General features: G+C 39.7%; 1 protein-coding gene across 2 annotated transcripts in view; it reads left to right on the top strand.

Moving 5' to 3' along the window:
• The window catches only part of MTTP (microsomal triglyceride transfer protein), a 75,102-nt gene that overhangs the window by 42,166 nt on the left and 7,731 nt on the right, over nt 1-25,205 (top strand). For both annotated transcript variants that reach the window (XM_051820148.2, XM_002716956.5), the window contains 5 exons: nt 14,308-14,520; nt 17,096-17,307; nt 19,767-19,864; nt 19,970-20,091; nt 22,791-23,018. In XM_051820148.2, the coding sequence (XP_051676108.2) occupies nt 14,308-14,520; nt 17,096-17,307; nt 19,767-19,864; nt 19,970-20,091; nt 22,791-23,018 (873 nt within the window). The remainder of the gene's footprint in view (nt 1-14,307; nt 14,521-17,095; nt 17,308-19,766; nt 19,865-19,969; nt 20,092-22,790; nt 23,019-25,205) is intronic.

Genomic DNA, 25,205 nt, shown 5'->3' with positions numbered 1-25,205 from the left:
GCCACTGTCAACTTATATGAGATCAACTTTTTTAGATTCACCATAAGAAAAAAAAAAGGTCAGACAGTACTTTTCTTTCTGTGTCTGATTTCAGTTAACATAATGACCTGCAGTTCCATCCACATTGTTACAAATGACAAGATTTCATCCTTTTTTCTGTTTATTTTTTTTTTTAAGATTATTTACTTATTTGAAAGGCAGAGTGAGAGTGGAGGATTGGGGCAAGACAGAAAAAGAGAGATCACCCATGCACTGGTTCACAGCCCAAATGGTCACACAAGCCAGGTCTGGGCCAGGTCAAAGCCAGGAGCCAGGAACTCCATCCTAGTGGCCCAGGTTGGTGGCAGGGGCACAAGTATTTGGGCCATCTTCTGCTTTATTTCCAGACATTAGCAGTAATCTGTATTGGAAATGGAGTAGCTGGGACTTGAACTTGCACTCTGATATGGGATGCCAGTGTTGTAAGTGGCAGCTTAAGCCACTGCATCACAACATTAGTTCCAAGATTTCATCCTTTTAATGACTAAATAGTATTCCATTGGGAACATGTACCATGCTTTCTTTATCCACTCATTAATAGATGGGCACTTAAGTTTTCTCCATTTTGAAGCTGTTCTGAATAGTGCGGCAATTAGATATTTCTTTGACATATTGATTGAATTTCTTTTGGATATATACGCAGTAATGGAATTCTTGGATCATATGATAGCTCTATGTTTAGTTTTTTGAGGGAATTCATTTTTTCTACAATGGATTTACACATTTATATTATCAGCTCCAACAATGTGCAAGAGTTCCCATTTTTCCACAGCCTCATCAGCACTTGTTACTTTTTGTCTTTTGTGTTACAGTCAATCTAACTGCAGTGAAGTGATACACCATTGTGGTTTTGATTGCGTTTTCCTGATGATTAGTGATACTGAGCATATGTTCATATACCTGATGGCCATTTATGTGTCTTCTTTTGAGAAAGGTCTGTTTAGATCAACCTCCCATTTTTTTAAATTGGATTATTTGTTTGTTTGCCATTGGATTCCTTAAATACCCTGGATATTAACGCCTTGTGAGATATATAGTCTACAAGTATTCTCTCCCATTCTTTAGTTTTTCTCTTCATTATATTGCTTGTTTCTTTGCTTTCAACAAGCTCATTGGTTTGATGCAATTTCATTAGTCTATTTTTCCGTTTGTTTCCTGTGTTTCTGGAATATAATACCAGAAAAATCCTTGCCTATTCCAATATCCTGAAGCATCCCTCTTATGTTTTCTTCTAGTGGTTTCAAGTTTCAAATCTAACATTTGGGTCTTCAGTAAGTTTTTATTTGGTTTGTGTGCATTATGAGAGATAGAGAATTGAGCTTCATTCTTCTGCTTATGAATATCAAGTTTTCCCAGCACCATTTATCCCAGGAATGCAAGGATGATTCAATATACACAAATCAATAAATGTGACATACCACCTCAAAGGTCTTCCATCTGCTGGTTCACTCCCCAAATGGCTGCAATGGCCAGAGATGAGCTGATCCAAATCCAGGAGCCAGGAGCTTCTTTCTGGGTCTCCCAAGCAGGTGCAGGGGCCCAAGCATTTAGGCTATCTTCCACTGCTTTCCCAGCCACATTAGTAGGGAGTTGGATTGGATTTAAACCAGAGCCCATATGGGATGTTGCCGCTGCAGACTGAGGCTTCAACCTGCTGTGCCACAGCACCGACCCCCCTCCTTGGTTTCTTTCATTAATGTTTTATAGTTTTTGTTTTAGAGATCTGTTACCTCTTCAATAAATTTATTTCTAGATATTTTATTTTTTGTAGGTATTGAAAATGGGATTGCCTTCTTGATTTCTTATACAGATAATTTGCTATTGGTGTATTGTTAAACACTACCAATTTTTGTAGGTTGACTTTGTATCCTGCAATTTTGCTGAATTTATTTATTAGTTCTAATGTGGGTTTTTTTTTTTTTTTTTTTGGTGGGATATTTGAGATTTTCTATGTAAGATCATGTCATCTGTAAACAATGAATGTTTTACTTCTTCAATTCCAATCTTGGTGTACTTTATTTCTTTCTCCTTCCTAAATTGCTTTAAGACTTGTAATACTGTGTTTTGAGAAACGTAGTAAAGTAGGCATCCTTTCCTTGTTCAATTCTTTGAGAGAAAGTCTTCATCTTTTACCATTCAGTATGATGTTAGCTGTTGACTTGCTATATATGGGCTCTGTTATGTTGATGTAAATTCTTTCTATACTTAATTTCAGTTCTTATCATTAAGTGATGTTAGATGTTATCAAAATGTTGAAAAGATCATACTATTTTGGTACTTTATTCCTTTGATGTGGTATGTCACATTTATGGATTTGTACATATTGAACCATCCTTGCATTCCTGGGATAAATTCCACTTGATTATGGTGAGAAATATTTTTAATGAGCAATATTTCTATTGGATTCGGTTTTCTAGAATTTTGTTGGGGATTTTTACATTTAGAGCTATCCAGGGTATTGGCACATAGCTTTCTTTTCTGTTGTGTTGTCTCTTATCTGGATTTGGCATCAAGGTAATGTTGGCCTTATAGAATGAGTTTTGAATGATTCCTTTCTCTTCCATTTTTTGGGAATAATTTTAAAAGGATTTTTGTTAATTCTTCTTTAAATGATTTGTAGGGGGACTTCCATTGTGGCGTAGTGGGTAAAGCCACCACCTACAATGCAGACGCCCCTATGGGCACTGGTTCATGTCATGGCTGCTCCACTTCCCATCCAACTCCCTACTAATGGCCTGGGAAAAGCAGAAGAACATTGCCCAAGTGCTTGGGCCTCTGCCATCCATGTGGAAGATCAGGATGAAGCTCCTGGCTCCTGGCTCCTGGCTTCAGCCTGTCTCAGCCCTGACCATTGTGGCCATCTGGGGAGTGAACCAGTAGATGGAAGATCTCTGTGTCGCTCCTTCTCTGTAACTCTAATTTTCAAGTAAATAAATAAATCTTTTTTAAAAAAAATGATTTATGGAATTCAGCAATGGGGCCGGCGCCGTGGCTCACTTGGTTAATCCTCTGCCTGCAGCACTGGCATCCCATATTGGCGCCAGGTTCTAGTCCCAGTTGCTCCTCTTCCAGTCCAGCTCTCTGCTGTGGCCCAGGAGGGCAGTGGAGGATGGCCCAAGTGCTTGGGTGTCTGCACTCATGTGGGAGACCGGGAGGAAGCACCTGGCTCCTGGCTTCGGATTAGCGCAGTTCCGGCCGTTGTGGCCATTTGGGGGGTGAACCAACGGAAGGAAGACCTTTCTCTCTGTCTCTCTCTCTCTCTCACTGTCTATAACTCTACCTGTCAAATTAAAAAAAAAAAGAATTCAGCAGTGACAGCATAGAATCCCAAGCTTTACTTTGATGAGAAAGTTTTGTTACTAATTTAGACTTACTACTTCTTATTCTGTTTCAATATTGTATTTCTTCATGATTCAACCTAGGAAAGTTGTGTGTATCCAAGGATTTGTCTCTTTCTTCAAGGTCAAATTTGTTGCCATGTAATTGTATATAATAATTTCTATCTTTTGTATTTCAGGGGTGATATTTGTAATGTCTTTTTTTTTCAACTCTGATTTCATTTATTTAAGTCTTTTTTCCTTTTCTCTTAGTCTGGCTAAGTGTCAATTTTGTTTATATTTCCAAAGAAACAATTCTTTGTTTCATTGATTTTTAGGGGTAGTTTTAAAGTCTATTTCTGAGTTTTATTATTTATTTCCTTCTACTAAGTTTGTTTTTGACTTTTTTCTCGGTTTTCTAGTTCATTGTGTTGTTTTATTTGAGACCTTTCTTCTTTATTGGCTGTAGGTATTGATTGCTGTAAATTTCCCTCATTTTTACTTCTTTTGCTGTCTGCCATGGGTTTGGTATGTGATATTTCCATTTTCATTTGTTTCAAGAATATTGTAAATTTCTCTCTTAATTTCTTCCTTAGAGGTTTCCTTGTTATTGATTTCTATTTTGATTGTATTGTAGCCGTGAAAGATATTCAATATGATTTCAATTTTGTTAAACCTACTGAGGTTTATTTTATGACTTACCTTATTGGCTACCCTGAAGAATGTTCCATGTCCTGTTGAAAATAATGTTTTCTGTACTAGGTGGATGGAATATTCTGTAAATTTTTGTTAAGTCCAATTGATCTGGGGTGCAGTTAAATTCTGTTGTTTCTTTATTGATTTTCTGTTGAGATGATCTTTCCATTTCTGAAGGTAGGGTGTTAAGTTACACTACTGTATTTTGCATTGAAGTCTATCTCTTCCATTAGGTTTATTAATATTGCTTTGTACAGTTGCATGCTCCAATGTTGGGTGCATATGTATTTATAACTTATTTTTTTCTTGCTGGATTGAAATCTTTATCATAGCATAATGATCTTATCTCTTTTTATGGCTTTTGATTTAAAATATACTTTATTTTATATGAGCATGGATACTGTTGCTTTCTTTTGGGTTTTATTACATGAAATATCTTATTCAATCCTTTCACTCTCAGTCTATGCATGTCCTTAGAGATGAAGAGAGTTTCTTATAAGCAGCATATGTTGGGTCTTGTTTTTGTTTGTTTGTTTTTTGTTTGTTTTTTTGTTTTTGTTTTTTGACAGGTAGAGTGGATAGTGAGAGAGAGAGAGACAGAGAGAATGGTCTTCCTTTGCCGTTGGTTCACCCTCCAATGGCCACCGCAGCCAGCGCGCTGTGACCAGCACATCGCGGTGATCTGAAGCCAGGAGCCAGGTGCTTCCCCTGGTCTCCCATGTGGGTGCAGGGTCCAAAGACTTGGGCCATCCTCCACTGCACTCCCGGGCCACAGCAGAGAGCTGGCCTGGAAGAGGGACAACCAGAACAGAATCCGGCGCCCCGACCGGGACTAGAATCCCGTGTGCCGGCGCCGCAAGGTGGAGGATTAGCTTATTGAGCCGCGGCGCTGGCCTGGGTCTTGTTTTTAAATCCATTCAGTCACTCTGTCTCTTAATTCGAAAATTTAATCTTTTTACATTTTAGGTAATTATTGATAGGTAAAGTTTTGCTGCTTCCATTTTAACACTTGTTTTCTAATTTTGTTGTAGTTCCTTCCTCCCTCCCTTAACAATCTTCCTTTATGAATAAATAATAATGTGTTTGGATTCTTGCTTATATTTTTGGTAAACCTATTATAGATATTTTTCTTTTGTGAGGCTTACCAAAAACATCTTTTGGTTATCACAAGCTACTTTGAAATTATAACAGCTTGATGTTAATTATGAGGATAGTAGTGAAATGAAGAAAGACATTAAAATTTAATAAAGTAATCTACATATGCACTCCTTTCTTTCCCACATTTTGAGTTTTTAATGTTCCTTGTTAAGTCTTTCTGTATTGGCTATCTGTAAACGTAATTATTACTTTTCAGAATTGCTTTTACTATTCATACTAATAATGTGAACAGTTTACACAGAATATTTATATACTAGAACATTCTGAATTTGTCTGTGTATGTACCCTTCCCAATGAGCTTTCTACCTTCTGATATTTTGTTCTTGCTCATTGTTGTCTCATTGTTTCAGTTTGAAGAATTCTCTTTAGCATTCCTTGAAAGAAATGTTTGATAGTTATAAATTCTGTCTGCTTTTGTTTATCTGGGAATATCTTTATCTCTCCTTCATATCTAAGATAATTTTGTGGGGTACAATATTTTTGGTAGTTTTTTCCTCCAGTATTATGAAAGTCTGATCCTACTTCCCCCTGGTTTGTAAGATTTCTGCTGAGAATTCAGTCAGGGAAATTAGGACCCCTTTATGTGCTATTTGTTTCCCTTCTCTTGGAGCTTTGAGAGTCCTCTCTTTGACGTTGCAGAGCTTGATTATAGTATGTCTTGTGTAGACTAAGTTGACTGAATCCAACTAGTGACCTTCAACATGTACCAAGATAATCAAATCTTTTTCTGTATTTATGAAGTTTTATGTTATTGTTTGCTTACATATCCTTTCTAGCTTTTTTGCCTTCTCAAATCTCTCTTGAATCTTGATAACTTGGATATTTGCTCTTTTCATGCTGTCCCAGAATTTCTGTAAGCTTTCTTCATTCCTCTTGGTTCTTTTTACTTTTATCTCTTCCCACTGTATGTTTTGAAATAGTTTATCTTCCAGCTCATTGATTCTTCTACTCCATCTATTCTGTTATGGATGCCTTCCATTGTGTTTTTTCTTTCTCCATGTGTACTTTTCAGTTGGAAGATTACTGCTTTATTTTTAAAAATCACATCTATCTCTCTGTACATCTTTTTGTTAGTGCATTAAATTTTTTCTCTGTGTTCTCTTAAAATTCATTGACTTTCCTGAAACAGCTATTTTGAATTTTTCATCTGAACATTTGAAGATATGAATTTATAACTGTTTTCTAGCACCTTGTTTTGTTCATTAATTGAATTATTTTTCTGTGAAAGCTTTGAGGATGGTTGACATATGATGTCATCTGTACATTGAGAGACTAGTTTTCTTTTCTGGTCTTCATATACTGGTTTCATTTATGTTTATCCTTCCAAAATTCTAAGCAGTGTTTGATTTCTTTGAGCCTATGGATAATTCTGCTATTTCAGCACTAGATGGCATCCTTAATTGAGTTTTGCTACAAGGTCCTTGTGGGTGGGTCATCACTATTTTAGTCCTAGAGGACACCCCAAGCTCTTACTGATTGCAGATCTGCGTTTGGTGAGTTGCTCAAGATGAACTGGGAAAGTGGTTTGGATCAGCATAGCTCCAGCCATTGTGGCCATCTGGGGAGTGAACCAACAGATGGAAGACCTCTCTCTCTCTCCCTCTCCTCTCTCTCTCTCTCTCTCTTTGCCTTTCTATAACTCTACCTTTCAAATAAATAAATAAATAAAAAATTTTTTAAAGGAATAGTCCACCCTTACAAGGATTTTTTGTGTGTGACAAGATATGCCAAGATGCCTAGTCCTGTGGCAAACCAATGTTGCAATTCTAGATTACATCTGGCGCACATGGTCCACCAGGACTGCCACAGCATAGGGTTAGTGCCAAAGCCCATACTTCTATGTGATGTTTGATCCTAAGGTGGACTCATACCCTGAACCCCCCAGCCACCATCTGCTGGTGGTGCTGGTTGGGGTATATGTCCAGTTACTTTGGGCCACAGGACTCTACTTTATACCAGTGCAGGTCTAGAGTCTCTGTGCACTGGCATTGGTCTAAAGATGGGGACCATTAAGATCCATCCATTGTTAGGTTTCACCTGACTGTCATTGAGTTCTAAGATACAATCCTGTGTTTTCTTTCTGTCTTCCAAAGGTTGAGGGAGGGATGATAAAGGTAGGCATCTGGTTATCCAGGCTGGCACTAAGTGAGGTCACACATCTCATAGTCACTGTCCCTTTTCAACCTCAGGGGTGCACACCAGCTCCATATGTTGTGGTGATACACTTAGAAACAAGTCCATCCAACAAGGATGCCGATCTCCTCCTAATACTATGACAACTCTATAGGCTCTGTCTGCTATGACTGGCATGGAATTAAGGTCTGTGGGCTTTATTAGCTGCTACATCTTACAGCAGTGGATCCAGCTCTCAGCTTCAAGGCAAGGTCCAAAGCTTCATTTCATTTTCTACTCTATAGCAGCTGGAGTTTTGATCTGTTTTCTGCCAGAGGTTGAGTAAAAGGTAGTAGAGGTGGGCATTTGGTTGCCTAAGGGGCCTAAAGACTCAGTCTACAAGTATGGTCCTGGAGGCAGGAGTCATGGAGTCCTCACCAGTATTGGTTCTTACTGTTGCTGGTATGACATTGGATTTCAAGTCTGTATCTGTACTTAATTCCCTCTCCATCTCCTAAGAAGGAGGTGAGGTGATTCTTTCTACACTGTACTGCATAGAACTGTGGGAGGGGTGATATGTGTCACTCATCCCTTCCTACTTTCTTCAGTGCAATTTTCTTATTATTATACTAAAACCAGGAACTTAGGTCTCTCACCTGGCTTCCATAATGACTAGGAATGTGACTTGGTTCACGAATAGCTATTCAAATTGATGTCTCTGTGAGGAAATGACCATTGAAGCATCTTACTCACTTGCCATGTTGCTCTATCTCTGGAGCTATTTTAAGCTTCCTTGTGGTGTCTTCTTTGATCTAATAGTTGTTTAATTTCCACATATTTGTTAATTTTCATTAATTCCTCCTTTTATTGATTTCTAATATCATACCATTATGGTTAAAAAAGATACTGGATATGATTTTGATCTTCTTAAATTTGTTAAGACTTGTTTTATGGCATAATATACAATCTATCTTGAAGAATGTTCCATGTACACTTGAGAAGAATATGTGTTCTGTTACTATTGGATAGAATATTCTATTTATGTCTGTGTGATCCATTTGGTCTAAAGTATAGTTCAAGTCCGTTGTTTCCCTATTGCTTTTCTGTTTAGATGGTCTGTCTATTGTTGAAAATGATGTATTAAACTATCTCACTATTGTTTTTAATGTTTTTGCTCGAAAGGCAGAGATGTGTGAGAGAGTGTGTTTCTATCCATTATTTCATTCAAGTGCCCACAACAGTCAGGGCTGGGCCAGCCTGAAGTCAGGAAGCCTGAACCCATTTGAGACTACCAAATGGCTGGCAGGGGCTAGAATATTTGAGCCATCATCCTCTGTCTCCCTGGATGTATTAGCAGGAAGTTGATCAGAAATGAAAGAGCCAAGTCTGAAAATGGGATGCAGGTGTCCCAAGCAGCTACTTAGTCTGCTGCACCACAACACCAGCCCTGAAATCTCCCACTATTCCTGTATTCTGGTCTGCATGTCCCTTCAGAGCACTTAAAGTTTGCTTTATCCTCCTAAGTGCTCCAATGTTGAGTGCATTATATTTATAATTGTGACATCATCTTGATGAATTGATCCTTTTATCACAGTAGAATAATCTCCTTTATCTCTTTGTATCAGCTTTGAATGGTGTGTATGGTATGTTTCTTGCTTTCAGAAAAATATTAGAAGCCGTGGTTCCCCTTAGAGCAGCATTTTGTCTATAATAAGTGCACTTTGAAGTTTTAAATTTTGATGGTGGGACTTTAGTTATTTCTGTTAACTTTAAACTTTGTATTTTATTTTAAATTTCATTTTCTCAAAGCTTGTCTATTTTTCTGAGTGGTTTATATGTTTTTCACATCTTTTTCATTGAAAGAAGCAAAAACTCACTTTGTAAGATTAACTAAATGTGAAATATCCAAATGTATTAATGTCAAAAAGCCTATCTTTCTATAATGCAAATAGATTAAAGATGCTTAATATACAAAAACAGTCTTTTTTCTGTCAACATTTTTTCCCATTGGGGATAGTGGATAGATTAATTCTTTCTTAATTTCTTAATTTCTTTCTTTCTTTCTTTCTTTCTTTCTTTCTTTCTTTCTTTCTCTTTCTTTCTTTCTCTTTCTTCTTTTCTTTCTTTCTCATTTTATTTGAAAGGCAGAGAGAAAGAGAGAGAGAGAAAGAGAGAAAGAGAGAGAGAGAAAGAGAGAAAGAGAGAGAGAGAGAGAGAGAGAGAGAGAGAGATCTTACATCCACTGGTTCATTCCCCAAATCGCCATAATAGCCAGAGCTTGGACAGGCTGAAACCAGGAACCTGGAAGTCTTTCTGGGTCTCTCACATGGGTGGCAGGGACCCAAGACTTGAATCACCACTTGCTACCTCCCAGGGTGTACATAAGCAGGAATCTGGGTTGAAAGCAGAGTAACTGGGATTTGAACCATTCCCTCTGATATGGGATGTAGACATCCCAAGTGGAGACTTAGTCACTGAGCTGCACAATACCTCTGTCCACATTTATTATATAGCCAGCACCCAGTAATAAATTTTGTTCTACCTCAGAAAGATACCAATAGAAAATTTTACTTATCAAGTTTTGGCTATTAAAAACAATGTGGATGAGGCCAACACCATGTCACAGTAGGTTAAGCTGCCACCTTCAATGTTGAAATACCATATTGCAGTGCTGGTTCTATTCTTGGCTACTTCTCTTTTGACTCAGCTTCCTTCTAATGGGCAGCAAATGATGGCCCAAATACTAAACCCTCCTCTGAGATGCCATAATCATATTGTCTCCACTCTTAGCCCACCAACCATTAACCTAAGCCTTTTGGATTTAAATGTCTCCTTCAGTTTGGGAAGCAGAGTCCTGTTCCATCCATAACACTACAGTGAATACTGAAATTTTTCTTTCCATTTTCTGCTGTGTAACACATGCCTACCATTTGCTGAAATCAAAGATATACAAGTTCAAAGAAAATCACGTATCATGAATCCAAATTTGAGGCACATAATGGGCACACAGGACTTATACTGTACAAATACTAGACACCATGCTATCTGGTGCTACAGTTTTTCAAAGTTTACTAGCAGGCAATACTGCCTCCTCACCATCTGATTGGCAGCTACACAAGTTCACAGTCCCATTCCGTTTTTGTTTCCCAAGTACTAAACCCCATATTTCTTTTCCTATTTATTTTTTGTTTGCTTTGTAACTTCCCTGTATCCTAATATATTTTTTCCTGAATTTGTATTTGCAAAAAATTCAAACCAACGTAAAGTTGTAAGAATAGTACAATTCCAGGGGCCAGCGCTGTGGCTCATATGGCTAATCCTCCGCCTGTTGTGCCGGCATCCCATATGGGTGCCGGGTTCTAGTCTCAGTTGCTCCTCTTCCAGTCTAGCTCTCTGGTGTGGCCCAGGAGGGCAGTGGAGGATGGCTCAAGTGATTGGCGCTCAAGTGATCTGCGTGGGAGACCAGGAGGAAGCACCTGGCTCCTGGCTTCGGATTGGAGCAGCGCCGGCCGTAGCGGCCATTTGGGGAGTGAACCAACGGAAGGAAGACCTTTCTCTCTGTCTCTCTCTCACTGTCTGTAACTCTACCTGTCTAATAAAAGAAAAAGAATAGTATAATTCCATGAACATTTATATATTCTTCATCTAGATTAACCAAGTTAATCTAGTTATTAACCAAGTTAATCTAAGTTATTGCCATCTCATTGTCTTATTTTACTATGGTTGAAACATTTGAAACTGAGTTGTAGACATCTGGCATTTTACTCTTAAATACTTTTAGTTTCTATTAACTGAGTGCCATTTTTTCTAAGCTACTACAATATACACACTATACATATACATAAATATATATATAATTGTGAGTTCATACTGCTCTAATTCTTATCCAACACTAGTTATTTCTCTCCTTTCCTCATTCTATAATTGTATCTTCCTTCTCTCACAGAGAGAACTCTGATTTTCAAGAATATCACTACAAAAACAAACTGACTAAGCAAAATTCAGGACTTCATTACAGTTCTTTTTGTCCTTAGCATATTTGTCATTGAAGATATACATTGGAGTTTTATGCTCAAAAGTTGCTTTGATTAACTCTTTTTGTTCTGTTCTGTTTAGATATGTGTTATTTATTTATTTTAGTTATTTGAAAGGGGGAATGAGAGATCTTGCATTCAATGGTTCACTCCCCAAATGCCTACAATGACTGGGACTGGGCCAGGCCAAAGCCAGGCGCTGGCAATTCAGTCTGGGTCTCCCTCATTGGTAGCAGAGATCCAACTATTTGATCCATCACCTGTTGCCTCTCAAGATATACATTAGCAAGTCCAGAGTGAAACCAGGCCTCAAACCCAACTACTCTCATAAGAAATGCAGGCATTCTAAGTGGAGTCTTAACAGCAACACAAACATTTGGCCCAGTCCTCTGTAGAGTTATATGATCAACTTGACATACATTTAGGTTTATTTGCTTATGTTTGGATTTAAATTTAAAATTTCTCATCCTGATGATTTAATTATATTTTCCAGTATTTGACATTAGTTTGACACAAAAGTTAAAGCTATATTTTAAAGTATTCTCAAAACTGTCTCATTTCCTTCTTTAATCCTTGTAACCACTTTCACTTACCTTCTTAGATAAACAATATCATCAGTTTTTATTTCCTAATCCTGTAGTTCCTTTTGCAACCACCATTTTGTCAATCTGTAAAGAACTGAGGGTTCTCAGACTTCAACTGTGGTAGCACAGTCCCTTTGACATTATTAACTAAAGAAAAAATGTCTTAGCTATTGTGAATTGAGCTGCAATAAACATTGAGGTGCAGACAGCTCTTTTATTTGCCAATTTAATTTCCTTTGGGTAAATTTCAAGGAATGGGATGGCTGGGTTGTATGGTAGGGTTATAGTCAGGTTTCTGAGGAATCTTCAAACTGACTTCCAGAGTGGCTTTACTAGTTTGCATTCCCACCAACAGTGGGTTAGTGTCCCTTTTTCCCCACATCCTCGCCAGCGTCTGTTGTTGGTAGATTTCTTTATGTGAACCATTCTAACCGAGGTGAGGTGAAACCTCATTGTGGTTTTGATTTGCATTTCCCTGATTGCTAGTGACACTGAACATTTTTTCGTGTGTCTCTTGGCCATTTGGATTTCCTCTTTTGAAAAATGTCTATTGAGGTCCTTGGCCCATCTCTTAAGTGGGTTGTTTGTTTTGATGTTGTGGAGTTTCTTGATCTCACAATAGCTAAGACATGGAATCAACCTAAATGCCCATCAGCAGTAGACTGGATAAAGAAATTATGGGATATGTACTCTATAGAATACTATACAGCAGTAAAAAAAAGAAATCTGGTCATTTGCAACAAAATGGAGGAATCTGGAAAACATCATGCTGATTGAATTAAGCCAGTCCCAAAGAGACAAATATCATATGTTCTCCCTGATCGGTGACAACTAACTGAGCACCTAAAAGGAAACCTGTTGAAGTGAAATGGACACTATGAGAAACAATGACTTGATCAGCCCTTGTCCTGGCTGTTGAGGAACAACTTACTACTTTATTCCTTTTAGTATTTTTTTGTTCTACTTAATACTATTGGTTGAACTCTGTAATTAACACACAATTATTCCTAGGTGTTTAAATTTAACTGAAAAGTGAACTCTGTTAAATATAAGAGTAGGAATAAGAGAGGGAGGAGATGTACAGTTCGGCACATGCTCAATCAGACTTACTCCTAACGGCAGAGTTAGAAACATGCCAGGGGATTCCAATTCAATCCCATCAAGGTGGCATGTACCAATGCCATCTCACTAGTCAAAGTGATCAGTTTCAGTTCATGATTGATCATTGATCATAATGATAGGATTAAGAGTCAAAGGGATCACATAAACAAGACTAGTGTCTGCTAATACTAACTGATATAATTATAAAGGAAAGAACGATCCAACATGGGAAGCGGGATACACAGCAGACTCATAGAATGGCAGATGTCCTAAACAGCACTCAGGCCTCAGAATCAGCCCTTAAGGCATTCGGATCCTGCTAAAAAGCCCGGAAGAGTATTTCAGACATGCAAAGCCAAGACACTCTGGCAAAAAAAAAAAAAAAAAAAGACCTAAATGAAAGATTTCCATGAGTGAGATCCCAGTGGAAAGAATGGGCCATCAAAAAAGGAGGTACCTTTCTCTGAAGGGAGGAGAGAACTTCCACTTTGACTATGACCTTGTCTAAATAAGATCAGAGATAGCAAACTCAAGAGGCTTCCATAGCCTTGGCAACTCATGACAAGAGCCCCGGGTGATTACTGACACCATAAATAAGAGTGTCAATTGTTAAATCAACAACAGGAGTCACTGTGCACTTACTCCCCATGTAGGATCTCTGTCCTTAATGTGTTGTACTATGTGAATTAATGATATAACTAGTACTCAAAGAGTACTTTACACTTTGTGTTTCTGTGTGGGTGCAAACTGTTGAAATCTTTACTTAGTATATACTAAATTGATCTTCTGTATATAAAGATAATTAAAAATGAATCTTGATGTGAATGGGATGGGAAAGGAAGTGGGAGATGGGATGGTTGTGCGTGGGAGGGAGGTTATGGGGGGAAAAAGCCGCTATAATCCAAAAGTTGTACTTTCGAAATTTATATTTATTAAATAAAAGTTTAAAAATGTGATAAAAATACAAAAAGAAAAAAGAAAAAAATGGATACCTTTTAAAATTTTTTCTTAATATTAGGAAACCAAAAGAAGCCAGAAGGAGCTAAATCATGACTGCAAGGTAGATGCCTAAAGAAAGTTTCCCATATAATATGTTAATATATGTATTTATTTCAGTAAAGAAATATAACATTTTTTCAAGTTTATTAGTTTGCTTGTATGACTCAGGCTACCAATGTGAAACTTTCTAAACCTTTAGACTGCTTTCTTGCCCAGGTTTTGTTTTATGTATAGCTATGCATATGTCTAAGACTTGTTATTTTTTAGGCAGTAGTTGAAGCCAAGAAGTTAATCCTGGGAGGACTGGAAAAAGCAGAGAAGAAGGAGGACACCATGATGTACCTGCTGGCCCTGAAGAATGCCCTGCTTCCCGAAGGCATCCCACTCCTGCTCAAGTATGCAGAGGCAGGGGAAGGGCCCCTCAGCCACCTGGCGACCACCACCCTGCAGAGATATGATGTCCCTTTCATAACTGATGAGGTAAAGTCTCCATGAATGCCGCAACAGTAGCAGAAGGGAGAAGCATGTCTAAACATAAGTCAAATGCAGATTTCTCTCAAGTCACTCTGGGTTTTTTTTCTTTTTTCAGTCTCTCCCCTGGTTAGCAATAAATCTTAAATTGCTCTTTGAAAGCAGCTTCACATTTTGAATAGATACTATCCTATATTCTGCAGCATATCTCTTATTATAAGAAGCAAATTATTTTCAGAAGTATCTTCTTAAAATATCTTTATATATTTATTTACTTGAAAGGCGGAGCAACAAAGAGACAGAAAGGGAGAGACAGAGGGAGATCTTCCATCTGCTAGTTCACTTTCCAGATGGCTGCTACAGCCAGGGCTGGGCCAGGCCAAAGCCAGGAGCCTAGAACTCCATCTGGGTCTCCCATGTGGGTGGCAGAGACACAAGCATTTGAACCATCCTCCATTGTCTTCCCAGGTCCAATAACAGGGAGCTGGTTCAGAAACGGAGCAGCCAGGACTCTAACTGGCACTCCAATATGGGATGCTGGCATTGCAAGTGGCAACTTAACCCACTGTACCATAACAATGGCACCCAGAAGTATCTTTGCTGTTAAATTTTCAGTGCCAAAATATCTTGATTTGAGTATGAACTTGTTTAACTACATTTTCTGGAAACCACTTACAGGAAGTGTTTGTTAGGAGAATGTTTATGAACATCCAGATAAACTGTCTTTGAATCGAGTTTAACACTGTGAATGGTATTGTCACTAAACACCTTCATACTGGTTTAGTGTCAAAGTTGGTCAGCTACAAAGCAAGATCATTGCAGTACAGGGCTTTTGAGACAGACAGACCTATATATAAATACTGGCTCTGTCCTTCCCGGTTGTTTATTCTTGGTGAGTTATTTAACTCCTGCATACCTAAAAGCAAGGCCAAGATTTCAGGGAGATAGAAAAAAGCAGAGGGGAATAGAATTATAAGAAGTACTTATAAATGCCTGGGATAAAACCCCATATATTGCATATTGTTAGGCAAAATTAATAACCAATAAAATTATGTATTGCCACAGAACACAATTATTTTAGCATGTTTCTTTGTAATACCTTGTTTAGGGGGAAATATTGTTACTTATGAGTTTATGATGATAATAATGTGTTAAGCAGGGCTGTCAAATCTAACAGATGTACTACTATTGTCTTAGTCTATTTTCTGTTGCTATATTTAGGTCCTTGCCGCCCATGTGGGTATCCTGGGTTGAGTTCCTAACTCTCAGCTTCAGTCTGGACCAGTCCAAGTTGTTGTGGGCATTTGGAGAATAAGCCAGCAGATGGGAACTCTCTGCCTATCTCTCTCTCTCTCTCGTTCTGTCTCTCTGCATCTCAAATAAATAAAATGTTTTTAAAATTTAAATTCTATTAAATAAAACATAGGGGAAGACTCCAAGTTGCTTCATTGTAAAGAAATATTGGTTCATATTACCATCTCTCCTCAGATCCTATTACCACATTATGCTAGTATTCTTTTTTTTTGGAATCTAGTATTCTTAAGCTCTTATATTAGATATCACAAGGTTATGCTGCAACAACAAATGAACCTTAAAATCCCAGAAGTTGCCAGCGCCACGGCTCACTAGGCTAATCCTCCGCCTTGCGGTGCTGGCACACCGGGTTCTAGTCCCGGTCGGGGCACCAGATTCTGTCCCGGTTGCCCCTCTTCCAGGCCAGCTCTCTGCTGTGGCCAGAGAGTGCAGTGGAGGATGGCCCAAGTGCTTGGGCCCTGCACCCCATGGGAGACCAGGATAAGTACCTGGCTCCTGCCATCGGATCAGCGCGGTGCGTCAGCCGCGGCGGCCATTGGAGGGTGAACCAATGGCAAAGGAAGACCTTTCTCTCTGTCTCTCTCTCTCACTGTCCACTCTGCCTGTCAAAAAAAAAAAAAAATCCCAGAAGTTTATCAAAAGTTTATTTCCCATGCTATGTTATATTTTAAATTTTTTATTTATTTGTTTTGACTTATTTGAAAGGCAGAGACCAAGACAGAGAGAGATCATCTCTCCACTGGTTCTCTCCCCAAATGCCCACAACAGTTGGGGCTGGGCCTGGCTGAAGCCAAGAAACTCAATCTGTATCTCCCGCATGGTTAGCAGGGACCCAAGTGCTTGAACCATCACCTGCTGTCTCCTAGAGTACACATTAGCAGTCAGCTGACTAGGAAGTGGAGGTGGAATTTGAGCCCAAGCACTCTGAGATGAGATATGGGCATCCCAAGTGGTGTCTTAATTGCTATTCCAAGTGCCCATCTCTCATGCTGTGTCTCTTGTGTGTAAAAGATATGTGGACCCATTATCGTTCACCTGACAATCATGGAAGAAAGAGATGGAGAAAGCACACTGGCTCTTAACTGCCTCAACCTGCAAGTGGTCTGCACTGGTTCTGTTCATAGTCTACAAGCCAGACCTAGTCACAGGGCCCCATCCTAATTGGAAAGGAATCTGGGAAATGTGAATTTTCATGAATGTTCACTGTTGCTGCTTCAGTATCAGTTTTAAAGAGCTAGATGTGCACTAAGTCTGGACATGTGATGAACAGGTGAAGAAGACCTTGAACAGGATCTACCACCAGAACCGTAAAGTCCATGAAAAGACTGTGCGCACCACGGCAGCTGCTGTCATTTTAAAGAACAATCCCTCCTACATGGAAGTAAAAAACATCCTGCTTTCCATTGGGGAGCTTCCCAAGGAAATGAATAAATACATGCTTGCTGTTATTCAAGACATCCTGCATTTTGAAATGCCTGCAAGGTATGATATATTGCGCATGTCTCTCTGCTTACCCGAGCTTCTTTGTATATTGATGCGGAGCACATGTGGTTGATAATAATGGTGTGGTTATTGTGCTGGCTTGTATTGCATGAAACCAAAGCAAGCCAAGCGTAAAACAGACAAACAGCTTCACTTTGTCACTATGGTTTGGAACTCTAGCTATGATTGTTATTTGGGGTATTCTTATTCAGTTTGATAAATATGTTGCCAAACCTTAGTAATGTTTTAAAATCTGACTGGGTTTTCAACAGGGTTCTTTTTATAAATAACACAAGAAAATGATGTAAGTTCTCACCAAATGGTCTTTCATCTTCACTTTCCAAATGGCAGAGATCCTTGAAGCCTCATTTATCACAGATCAAATGAATTTGCCATTTAAGTTTAAAACCATAGGCATGGCTCACATTTTAGCATTATTCCAAGCCTGAAGAGTGTGACCAGCAGACTCCATTTCTCTCAGTTACTATTGCTAGACTAACTTCTTTCCAGTTCTCCAGTCTCTCCTCCCAGATTAACTGATGTCAGTCTTCAAAGTGGCTCCCCCAAAGTTGCTCCTCACTGGGACTGGAGATGACAAAGCCAGAAGGAAAATGTATTTTCCCTGAGTTATTACCCCCAGGGGAAAGCAAATTTGAGCATTCCCCCATAGAAAAGGAAAACGGAGAGGGGTGGATGAAAAATAAAGAAAAAGAAAATGAGAAAGAGAGCAGCAAAATATTGAAAGAAAGAGAAACAGTGGCTAAGACAACTGAAGGAACAAGAAACAGGAGTGTGTGGAACAGACATGAAAGAGGGGAAAAGGTGAGGGTGGGAAGAAGGCAGGTTTGCCTACACCGTATACCTAACTCTTGTTGAGCAAATGTAACTTCTGTTTTATTGTTTATGAGATTCTGTGGAGGATGTCCTGAGCATATTTGCTCTCGTTGTCTTAAGAACCTAGCAATTCAGAGGACAGGAAAGAGAAGACAATGGGATAAGTAGACAGCAACCTAGGAAATGTGAGGAAGTAACTGGGAACATTGTGGGGCAAGTTCTCTGAAATAAAAACTTTTGTTGGAGAGGGAAGGCTTCCTTGTGTGGTGTCTCTCTCCAGTGTAGGAGCATAGTCTCCTGGCGGGTGACACTCAGACTGTTTATCCATCTCTGGTGGCAGGAAGCTCACCAGCTCTGATGGAATTTGTGCCATTGCTCAGAGACTCTCACCACTGCATCTCTGTACAGACTCCAGTCTTCCTACTGGGCCAGATTTTCTCTGTGGAACAAAGCAGAACATTTCTAGTCATGTGTTCATGACTCAATACTTGGGGACAGCCATTGTGACCATCTCCATCTTCTCTTCTCTAGACTAAAATTGTACAATTTTGTGATATTAGAGAGGAGTGAACCCATAAAGTTATTACTCTTTCCTCTCAAAAAATTTCTATCTCAGATCCAGGTCTAGATTTATTGAGCTGATTATTTTTATGTTTTGCTGTAATGTTATAATTTTCTTATTAATGATATTATTAGTTTTATATAATCAGAAGTGGAAAGATCTCAGTATTAATCACATAGAGAAGATACAGGACATGGGGTAAAGATTAGGATTTAAAGGAAACAATATTTTCTATATTTTTTAACAGCATTTTAAAAAAATATTTATTATTTCAGAGAAAGAGAGAGAGCGATCAATCTTCTATCTACTAGTTCATTCCCCAAATAGTCATAACAACTAGGGCTAAGCCAGGCTAAACCCTGGAGCCAGGAACTCCATCTGAGTCTCCTACATGGGTGGAAGGGATCCTAACAATTGGGCCATCGTCTGCTGCTTCCCAAGTGCATTAGCAGGGAGCTAGATCAGAAGCAGAGCGGCTGAGATTTGAACCAGTGCTCCAATATGAGATGCCAGGGTTGCAGGCAGTGGCCTAAACCATTGTGCCCTCCTGTATTAGATTTTACAGAGCTGCTTCTGTAATTGAAAATTACATAGATGTAGGAGAAATTCTGAAAATTTACTCATCTATATCATTAGCCAGTGACAACATTGGAGGATGTAAAAAAAAAAAAAAATGTTTGCAGAAATATTGTGCCACTTCCCAGTTTGGTACCACTTTCCTTGAATGTACTTACTATTCAGCACCAGTAGTGTGTAGCTTCCAAAGCCATGTGTTTTCCACTCCTGAGGCATGGCCACCACTCTGCTGAAGCCATCTCATAGCTGGGCAGCCTCTCCTTGCTGTCACTTTGATACCAAACTGAATTTCAGATATCTGAGGAATGAAGGGGAAAGCCCTAATCCTGATGCTCTCGCTCCAGCTGGCGCCTCCCCCAGGCTTGCAGTGGCATGAGGAACATTTGGCCCCTTCTTTTTTCCACTGGGGATTTGGGTTTTGTCCAGACGCGACTTGGGAAACAGCCACTACAATGAATGTGCAGCTTTTCCTTCCTATGTCTTGCAGCAAAATGGTCCGCCGTGTTCTGAAGGAAATGGTCGCGCACAATTATGACCGCTTCTCCGAGAGTGGCTCTTCGTCTGCCTATACTGGCTACATAGAACGTATGTAACACACAGAGGGCCCCTTCCTCCATGCCCCTCACCAACTGGCCTTTGCTGGAATTGTTGTTAAATCACAGGGGGTTTTGTGTTTTTGTTTGTCATTAGGTGGTCCCCACTCAGCATCTACTTACAGCCTTGACATTCTGTACTCGGGTTCTGGCATCCTAAGGAGAAGTAACCTGAACATTTTTCAGTACATTGGGAAGGCTGATCTTCATGGTAGCCAGGTAACTCATTTTCCAGGGATTTTGCTCAATAAAGTACATAAGACATAAGCTGGAGGTAAAATAAAATATATATGCGGGTGGTAAACCTTTAGAATGTGTGAGCTAATGATGGCTCTGCTGTCACATTTGCCTACAATTCCATCATCTGAAAGGCGCCCCATGGTTTGTCTCAGAGAAGGTTTTTAACATGAACTAGAAGCCTAAGAAACTTTATTCATGGAACTTGCCAAACATCCATTTGACTTTTCAAAAAAACATATATTCACACCATTGAAATTGCACCATTAATTCTCATATAAAGTTAAAAAATTATTCATTTTCATCCAACTGAAAGGCAAAGATATGGGCAGAGTGAGAGGGAGATCTTCCATCTGCTGGTTCATTCCCCAAATTCCTGCAACAGCCAGGGCTGAGCCAGGCTGAAGCCAGGAGCCTGGAATCCATCCAGTGAGCTCCCACATGGGTGATAGTTTCCCAAGAAATATGGCTATCTACTGCTGCCTTCCCAGGCACATTAGCAAGAAGCTGATTTGGAGGCAGAGGAACCAGGACTAGAAAGTGGCACTCAGAAATGGGATTTGGGTGTCTCAAGCAATGACTTAACCCCCTATGCCACAACTTCCATCCATATTTCTCATGTAAAATTTTTTCATAGTATTTTATTTTTATTCACAAGTGTATTCCCTAGACCTCGCTCCTTCCATATGTTTAACTCTAGAAGATTTCCTTATTCTGAATGTTGTTACAATGTGATTGATTCCTCCAAATAAAAACCTGCATAAAAGAACAGAATTCTCTTAAGAGTCAGTGTATGGCCAGCGCCGTGGCTCACTAGGCTAATCCTCCACCTAGCGGCGCTGGCACACCGAGTTCTAGTCCCTGTCGGGGCGCTAGATTCTTTCCCGGTTGCCCCTCTTCCAGGCCAGCTCTCTGCTGTGGCCCAGGAAGGCAGTGGAGGATGGCCCAAGTGCTTGGACCCTGCATCCCATGGGAGACCAGGAGAAGCACCTGGCTCCTGCCTTCGGATCAGCGCGGTGAGCTGGCCGCAGAGCGCCAGCCGCGGCAGCCATTGGAGAGTGAACCAATGGCAAAAAGGAAGACCTTTCTCTCTGTCTCTCTTTCTCACTATCCACTCTGCCTGTCAAAAAAAAAAAAAAAAAAAAAAAAAAAGAATCAGTCTACATTTTTTCATTACTTCTAGGAAACAAAAGAATAAGGAATACATTTGACTATTGGCTGATTTCCATCCCTTTACTTTTATCCAAAATTAGGTGATGATCAATAAAGGCTCCTAATCATGAAATGTACTTTTTTATTTTTTAGTTTTTTATTCATATCAAATTATAACCTTCTAAATAAAGTCACTTAAACTTTAAAAATGATCCGGTGCTGTAAAACCTTGAGTTCTTATCAGTTATTACATGACCACACCCATTGACAGTAATGTCCTCAAAATATTGTGCCCTGCTGTGATGAGGAATCACCATCTGTTTTTCTGATATGCCATCTGAAATGCCAAACACCCAGCAGCTGGGTGAGGAGTACAGAAAATATGTAGGATTCCTCTGTATGGTACTGATCAGGGCGTGATCTCCATCGTGGTGGTTGACATGGGGAGGCATGAGTCATGGCTTGGAGAGTTCCATGCCCTTGCATGGCAGCAGGTTTTGGATGATGGGGTCAACACCTCTCTACCTTGTTTTATAGAGGTTCTCCAAGACCACTGGTCTATTACATAGGACAGTCCTGAAAAGACTAAGAAACCCTTTTTCTGTCAAGGGTCATTTGGATATTTGTAACATCATTCACAAGCCATACAAAATGATCAAGTAAAAATTCAGCCTGCTGTTGATGTATTGAATTTCAGGTACTGCATGCAGTAGCCTTGGCAGAGCCAGACCAAATGATTTCAGGGGCCTTAGCCCACAAGCTGGATGCTCCCCACCCCTGCGTGATATCACAAAATGGAAAGTGCATTATCTTTTTGTAGACAGCCAGAAGGAGTTTATATCCTGCCTCTGTCATTTACTAGTTCTGCGATCTTGAGCCTTTTTTTCGCATCATCTACAAAGTGGGTAATATTGGCCCACACCGCAGCTCACTAGGCTAATCCTCTGCCTGCAGCGCTGCACCCCAGGTTCTCGTCCTGGTTGGGGCGCCGGTTCTGTCCCAGTTGCTCCTCTTCCAGTCCAGCTCTCTGCTGTGGCCCGGGAAGGCAGTGGAGGATGGCCCAGGTGCTTGGGCCCTGTGCCCGCATGGGAGACCAAGAGGAGGCACCTGGCTCCTGGCTTCGGATCGGCGCAGTGCACTGGCCGCAGCACACTGGCCACAGCACACTAGCCATAGCGGCCATTTGGAGGGTGAACCAATGGAAAAAGGAAGACCTTTCTCTCTCTCTCTCTCTCTCTCTCTCACTGTCTAACTCTGCCTGTCCAAAAAAAAAAAAAAAGGGTAATATTATATGAGCTCAAAAAGAGTGGTTGTGAAGATTAAATGGAGAAACCCAACTCACCTTTACTGAGTTATAGACGTTTATCATTATTATTGGTGGTGGTGGTGGTGTTTTTGCTTTTGCCCTGCAGCTGCAAATCTTTGTAGTTTTGACCCCTTGCAAAGCTCTTGCTCAGAAGCCTCATTATCACTTAGAAAGAGCAAGCAGGGGGCTTGTGTCCTAAACACTGTGTTGATTTTTCTTCCAGGTGGTCATTGAAGCCCAGGGGCTGGAGGCCTTAATTGCAGCCACTCCTGATGAGGGGGAGGAAAACCTTGACTCCTATGCTGGCATGTCAGCCATCCTCTTTGATATTCAGCTCAGACCTGTCACTTTTTTCAACGGATACAGTGATTTGATGTCCAAAGTGTTGTCAGCATCTGGTGACCCTGTCAGTGTGGTGAAGGGGCTGATTCTGCTAATAGATCATTCACAGGTAATTCGTTCTGTCTTCAAGTATTTATTGAGTGCCTCACATGTGCCAGGCACCTCTTACTTATGCTCTGTACTCAAAGGATGTAAGAAGTTCTGCCCATTCCTGAAGCTCACATTCCAAGCATTTGACCCTCTTGATATTTTGCCTGTTCTCCTTTGCTGTAGATAAGTAGCAAGAATTTTTTTTTTTTGCATTTATTAGCTGATTAAGCTACTTGCTTTGAATCAAATAGAAAATACCAATGGTAACAGAAACAGGAAATTATAGAGACAGCCTAGGATACATCAGAGCAGAGATGGCATGGCTCTTGGGCAGTTACTTATTAACTTTAAACCGTGGTTTCCTATTAATGAAGTGAGGCATTTGGAACAGATGATCCAAACATTTTAACAAACTTTGTTGTTCTTTTCTCCTTTATTTGAGGATTCTGGTTTATTAGGTTCTAGTTATAGAATCATAGCTTTTAAGAGCTGGGTTAGACTTTAGATATCAGATTTTATTAAAACTGCTCCAAGATACTGTTCGTTGGAATTGAAGAATGCTAATTCTTTATTATTCCTTGTATCAGGATAATTGTGTCTAGTGAGAATAAAAAGCAATTTAGAATGGTTCTACAAAAATAGTTTGGTTTTTATCACATAATAAATATTTGGGAGTGGGTAGTTCATTCTTGATACAGAAACCCTAAGACATCATCAGAATCCACTCTTTGGTTCAGCCATCCTTTCTTGTGACTTTTAAACTCGTGTCACCTCACAATTACAAAATAGCTGCTCTACTTCCAGCACTGCATCTTCATTGCTGGAAAGAAGAAGGCTGGGGGGGGGGGGGGGTCACAGAATTTGACTTTTTTTTTTTTTTTTTAAGAATGCTTTCAGAAGCCCTTTCTAGAATGATGTTGACCCAAACTGTAACATGTAGCTACTAGGGAAGCTGGCACTATGGTTTTTAATGAGTGTAGGCACATTGTGATCAGAACTGTGTTTATGTGAATATGAATGACAAGGACAGCCAGCAGCATCTCATGTCCCTTAATCCTCCAGTCGCACATGAAAAACAGTTCTTAAATTATTGAGAAATTTACACTGCACAACTCCAACATATTTTTCGTGAAGGAAATGTCTACAGGCAGCCACAGAGTGCTGAAGTAGTCCACACTCTGTTCATGGGGTTAACAACTCAACACCACCTCTAAGTGCCCAGCTACCCATTAACAATGCCTGATGTTTTGGATTGTGCTATAAAACTTGATGCAAGCATAACTAGTAATCTATATCTGGGTTGGCAAGTTTGTTCCATGAAGGGAAGAAAGTAAATTTCTTAGACTTTAGGGCTGTATATTCCCTGTTGCAGCCACTCAACTCTATTCTTATACAGTGAAAACAACCACCACCAAAATACTAATAAAAGAGTATAGTTGTGTTCCAATGAAATATTACTTACAAAAACAGCTAGTGGGCCAGACTTTCCTTCAGGCCATAATTTACCAACACTTGATCTGGATTATTTTGATGGTTTTTCTATACATTAAGCTAGTGCACCTAAGACAAGCCATATTCAATGAGAAATATTGTCCCCTAGCTATTAAAGATAACCCAGTGTCTACATGTGTCAAGTTGGAGTGTTTGGCAGATCTGAGATTATTATACAGATAACCCATGTGAGGCCCCCTGGCTCTGCAGAGCACAACAGTAATGCCATCCTAGCTTCACAGGCACATACCACTCTAGGTCAAGTGCTGACATTGAAGGAAATGTTGGCAGTGAGTAGTGTGTCACAGCCACCAGGGCAGATGGAATTACTCTGTGCTTATTCTCTTTCTCTGTCTTTTACTAATTGGATTACTCTTCAGAGAAGGCTGTCTGATAAAGTCAGTTGAATAAGGGGATTCTCTTTAGACAGTAAAGAATATATTCTCCTAAATGGAAGCAATGGGATGAATTTTCAAAATGACATGTACATACTATTAAAAAACACCTTTGAGACCATAGAGGTCATATTAGCTACAAATGCAAAGTTCTGATTCACAGGTAAGAATTTGAATAAACATGTCCTCTGGGTCAAACAAGGATGGATGTAGCCTATGCTCTATCCATTGTGCAATATTTCTGAGAACATTATTCCTTGCACACCAGGAGAAAAAATTGAGTTGGTGATAGCCACGTATAGTAATAGAAAAGTCTCCAC

Source organism: Oryctolagus cuniculus, chromosome 8, assembly GCF_964237555.1.
Source record: "Oryctolagus cuniculus chromosome 8, mOryCun1.1, whole genome shotgun sequence".
Taxonomy (NCBI): domain Eukaryota; kingdom Metazoa; phylum Chordata; class Mammalia; order Lagomorpha; family Leporidae; genus Oryctolagus; species Oryctolagus cuniculus.
The sequence above is the reverse complement of the archived record's forward strand: the minus strand, read 5'-3'. Positions and strand labels throughout refer to the sequence as shown.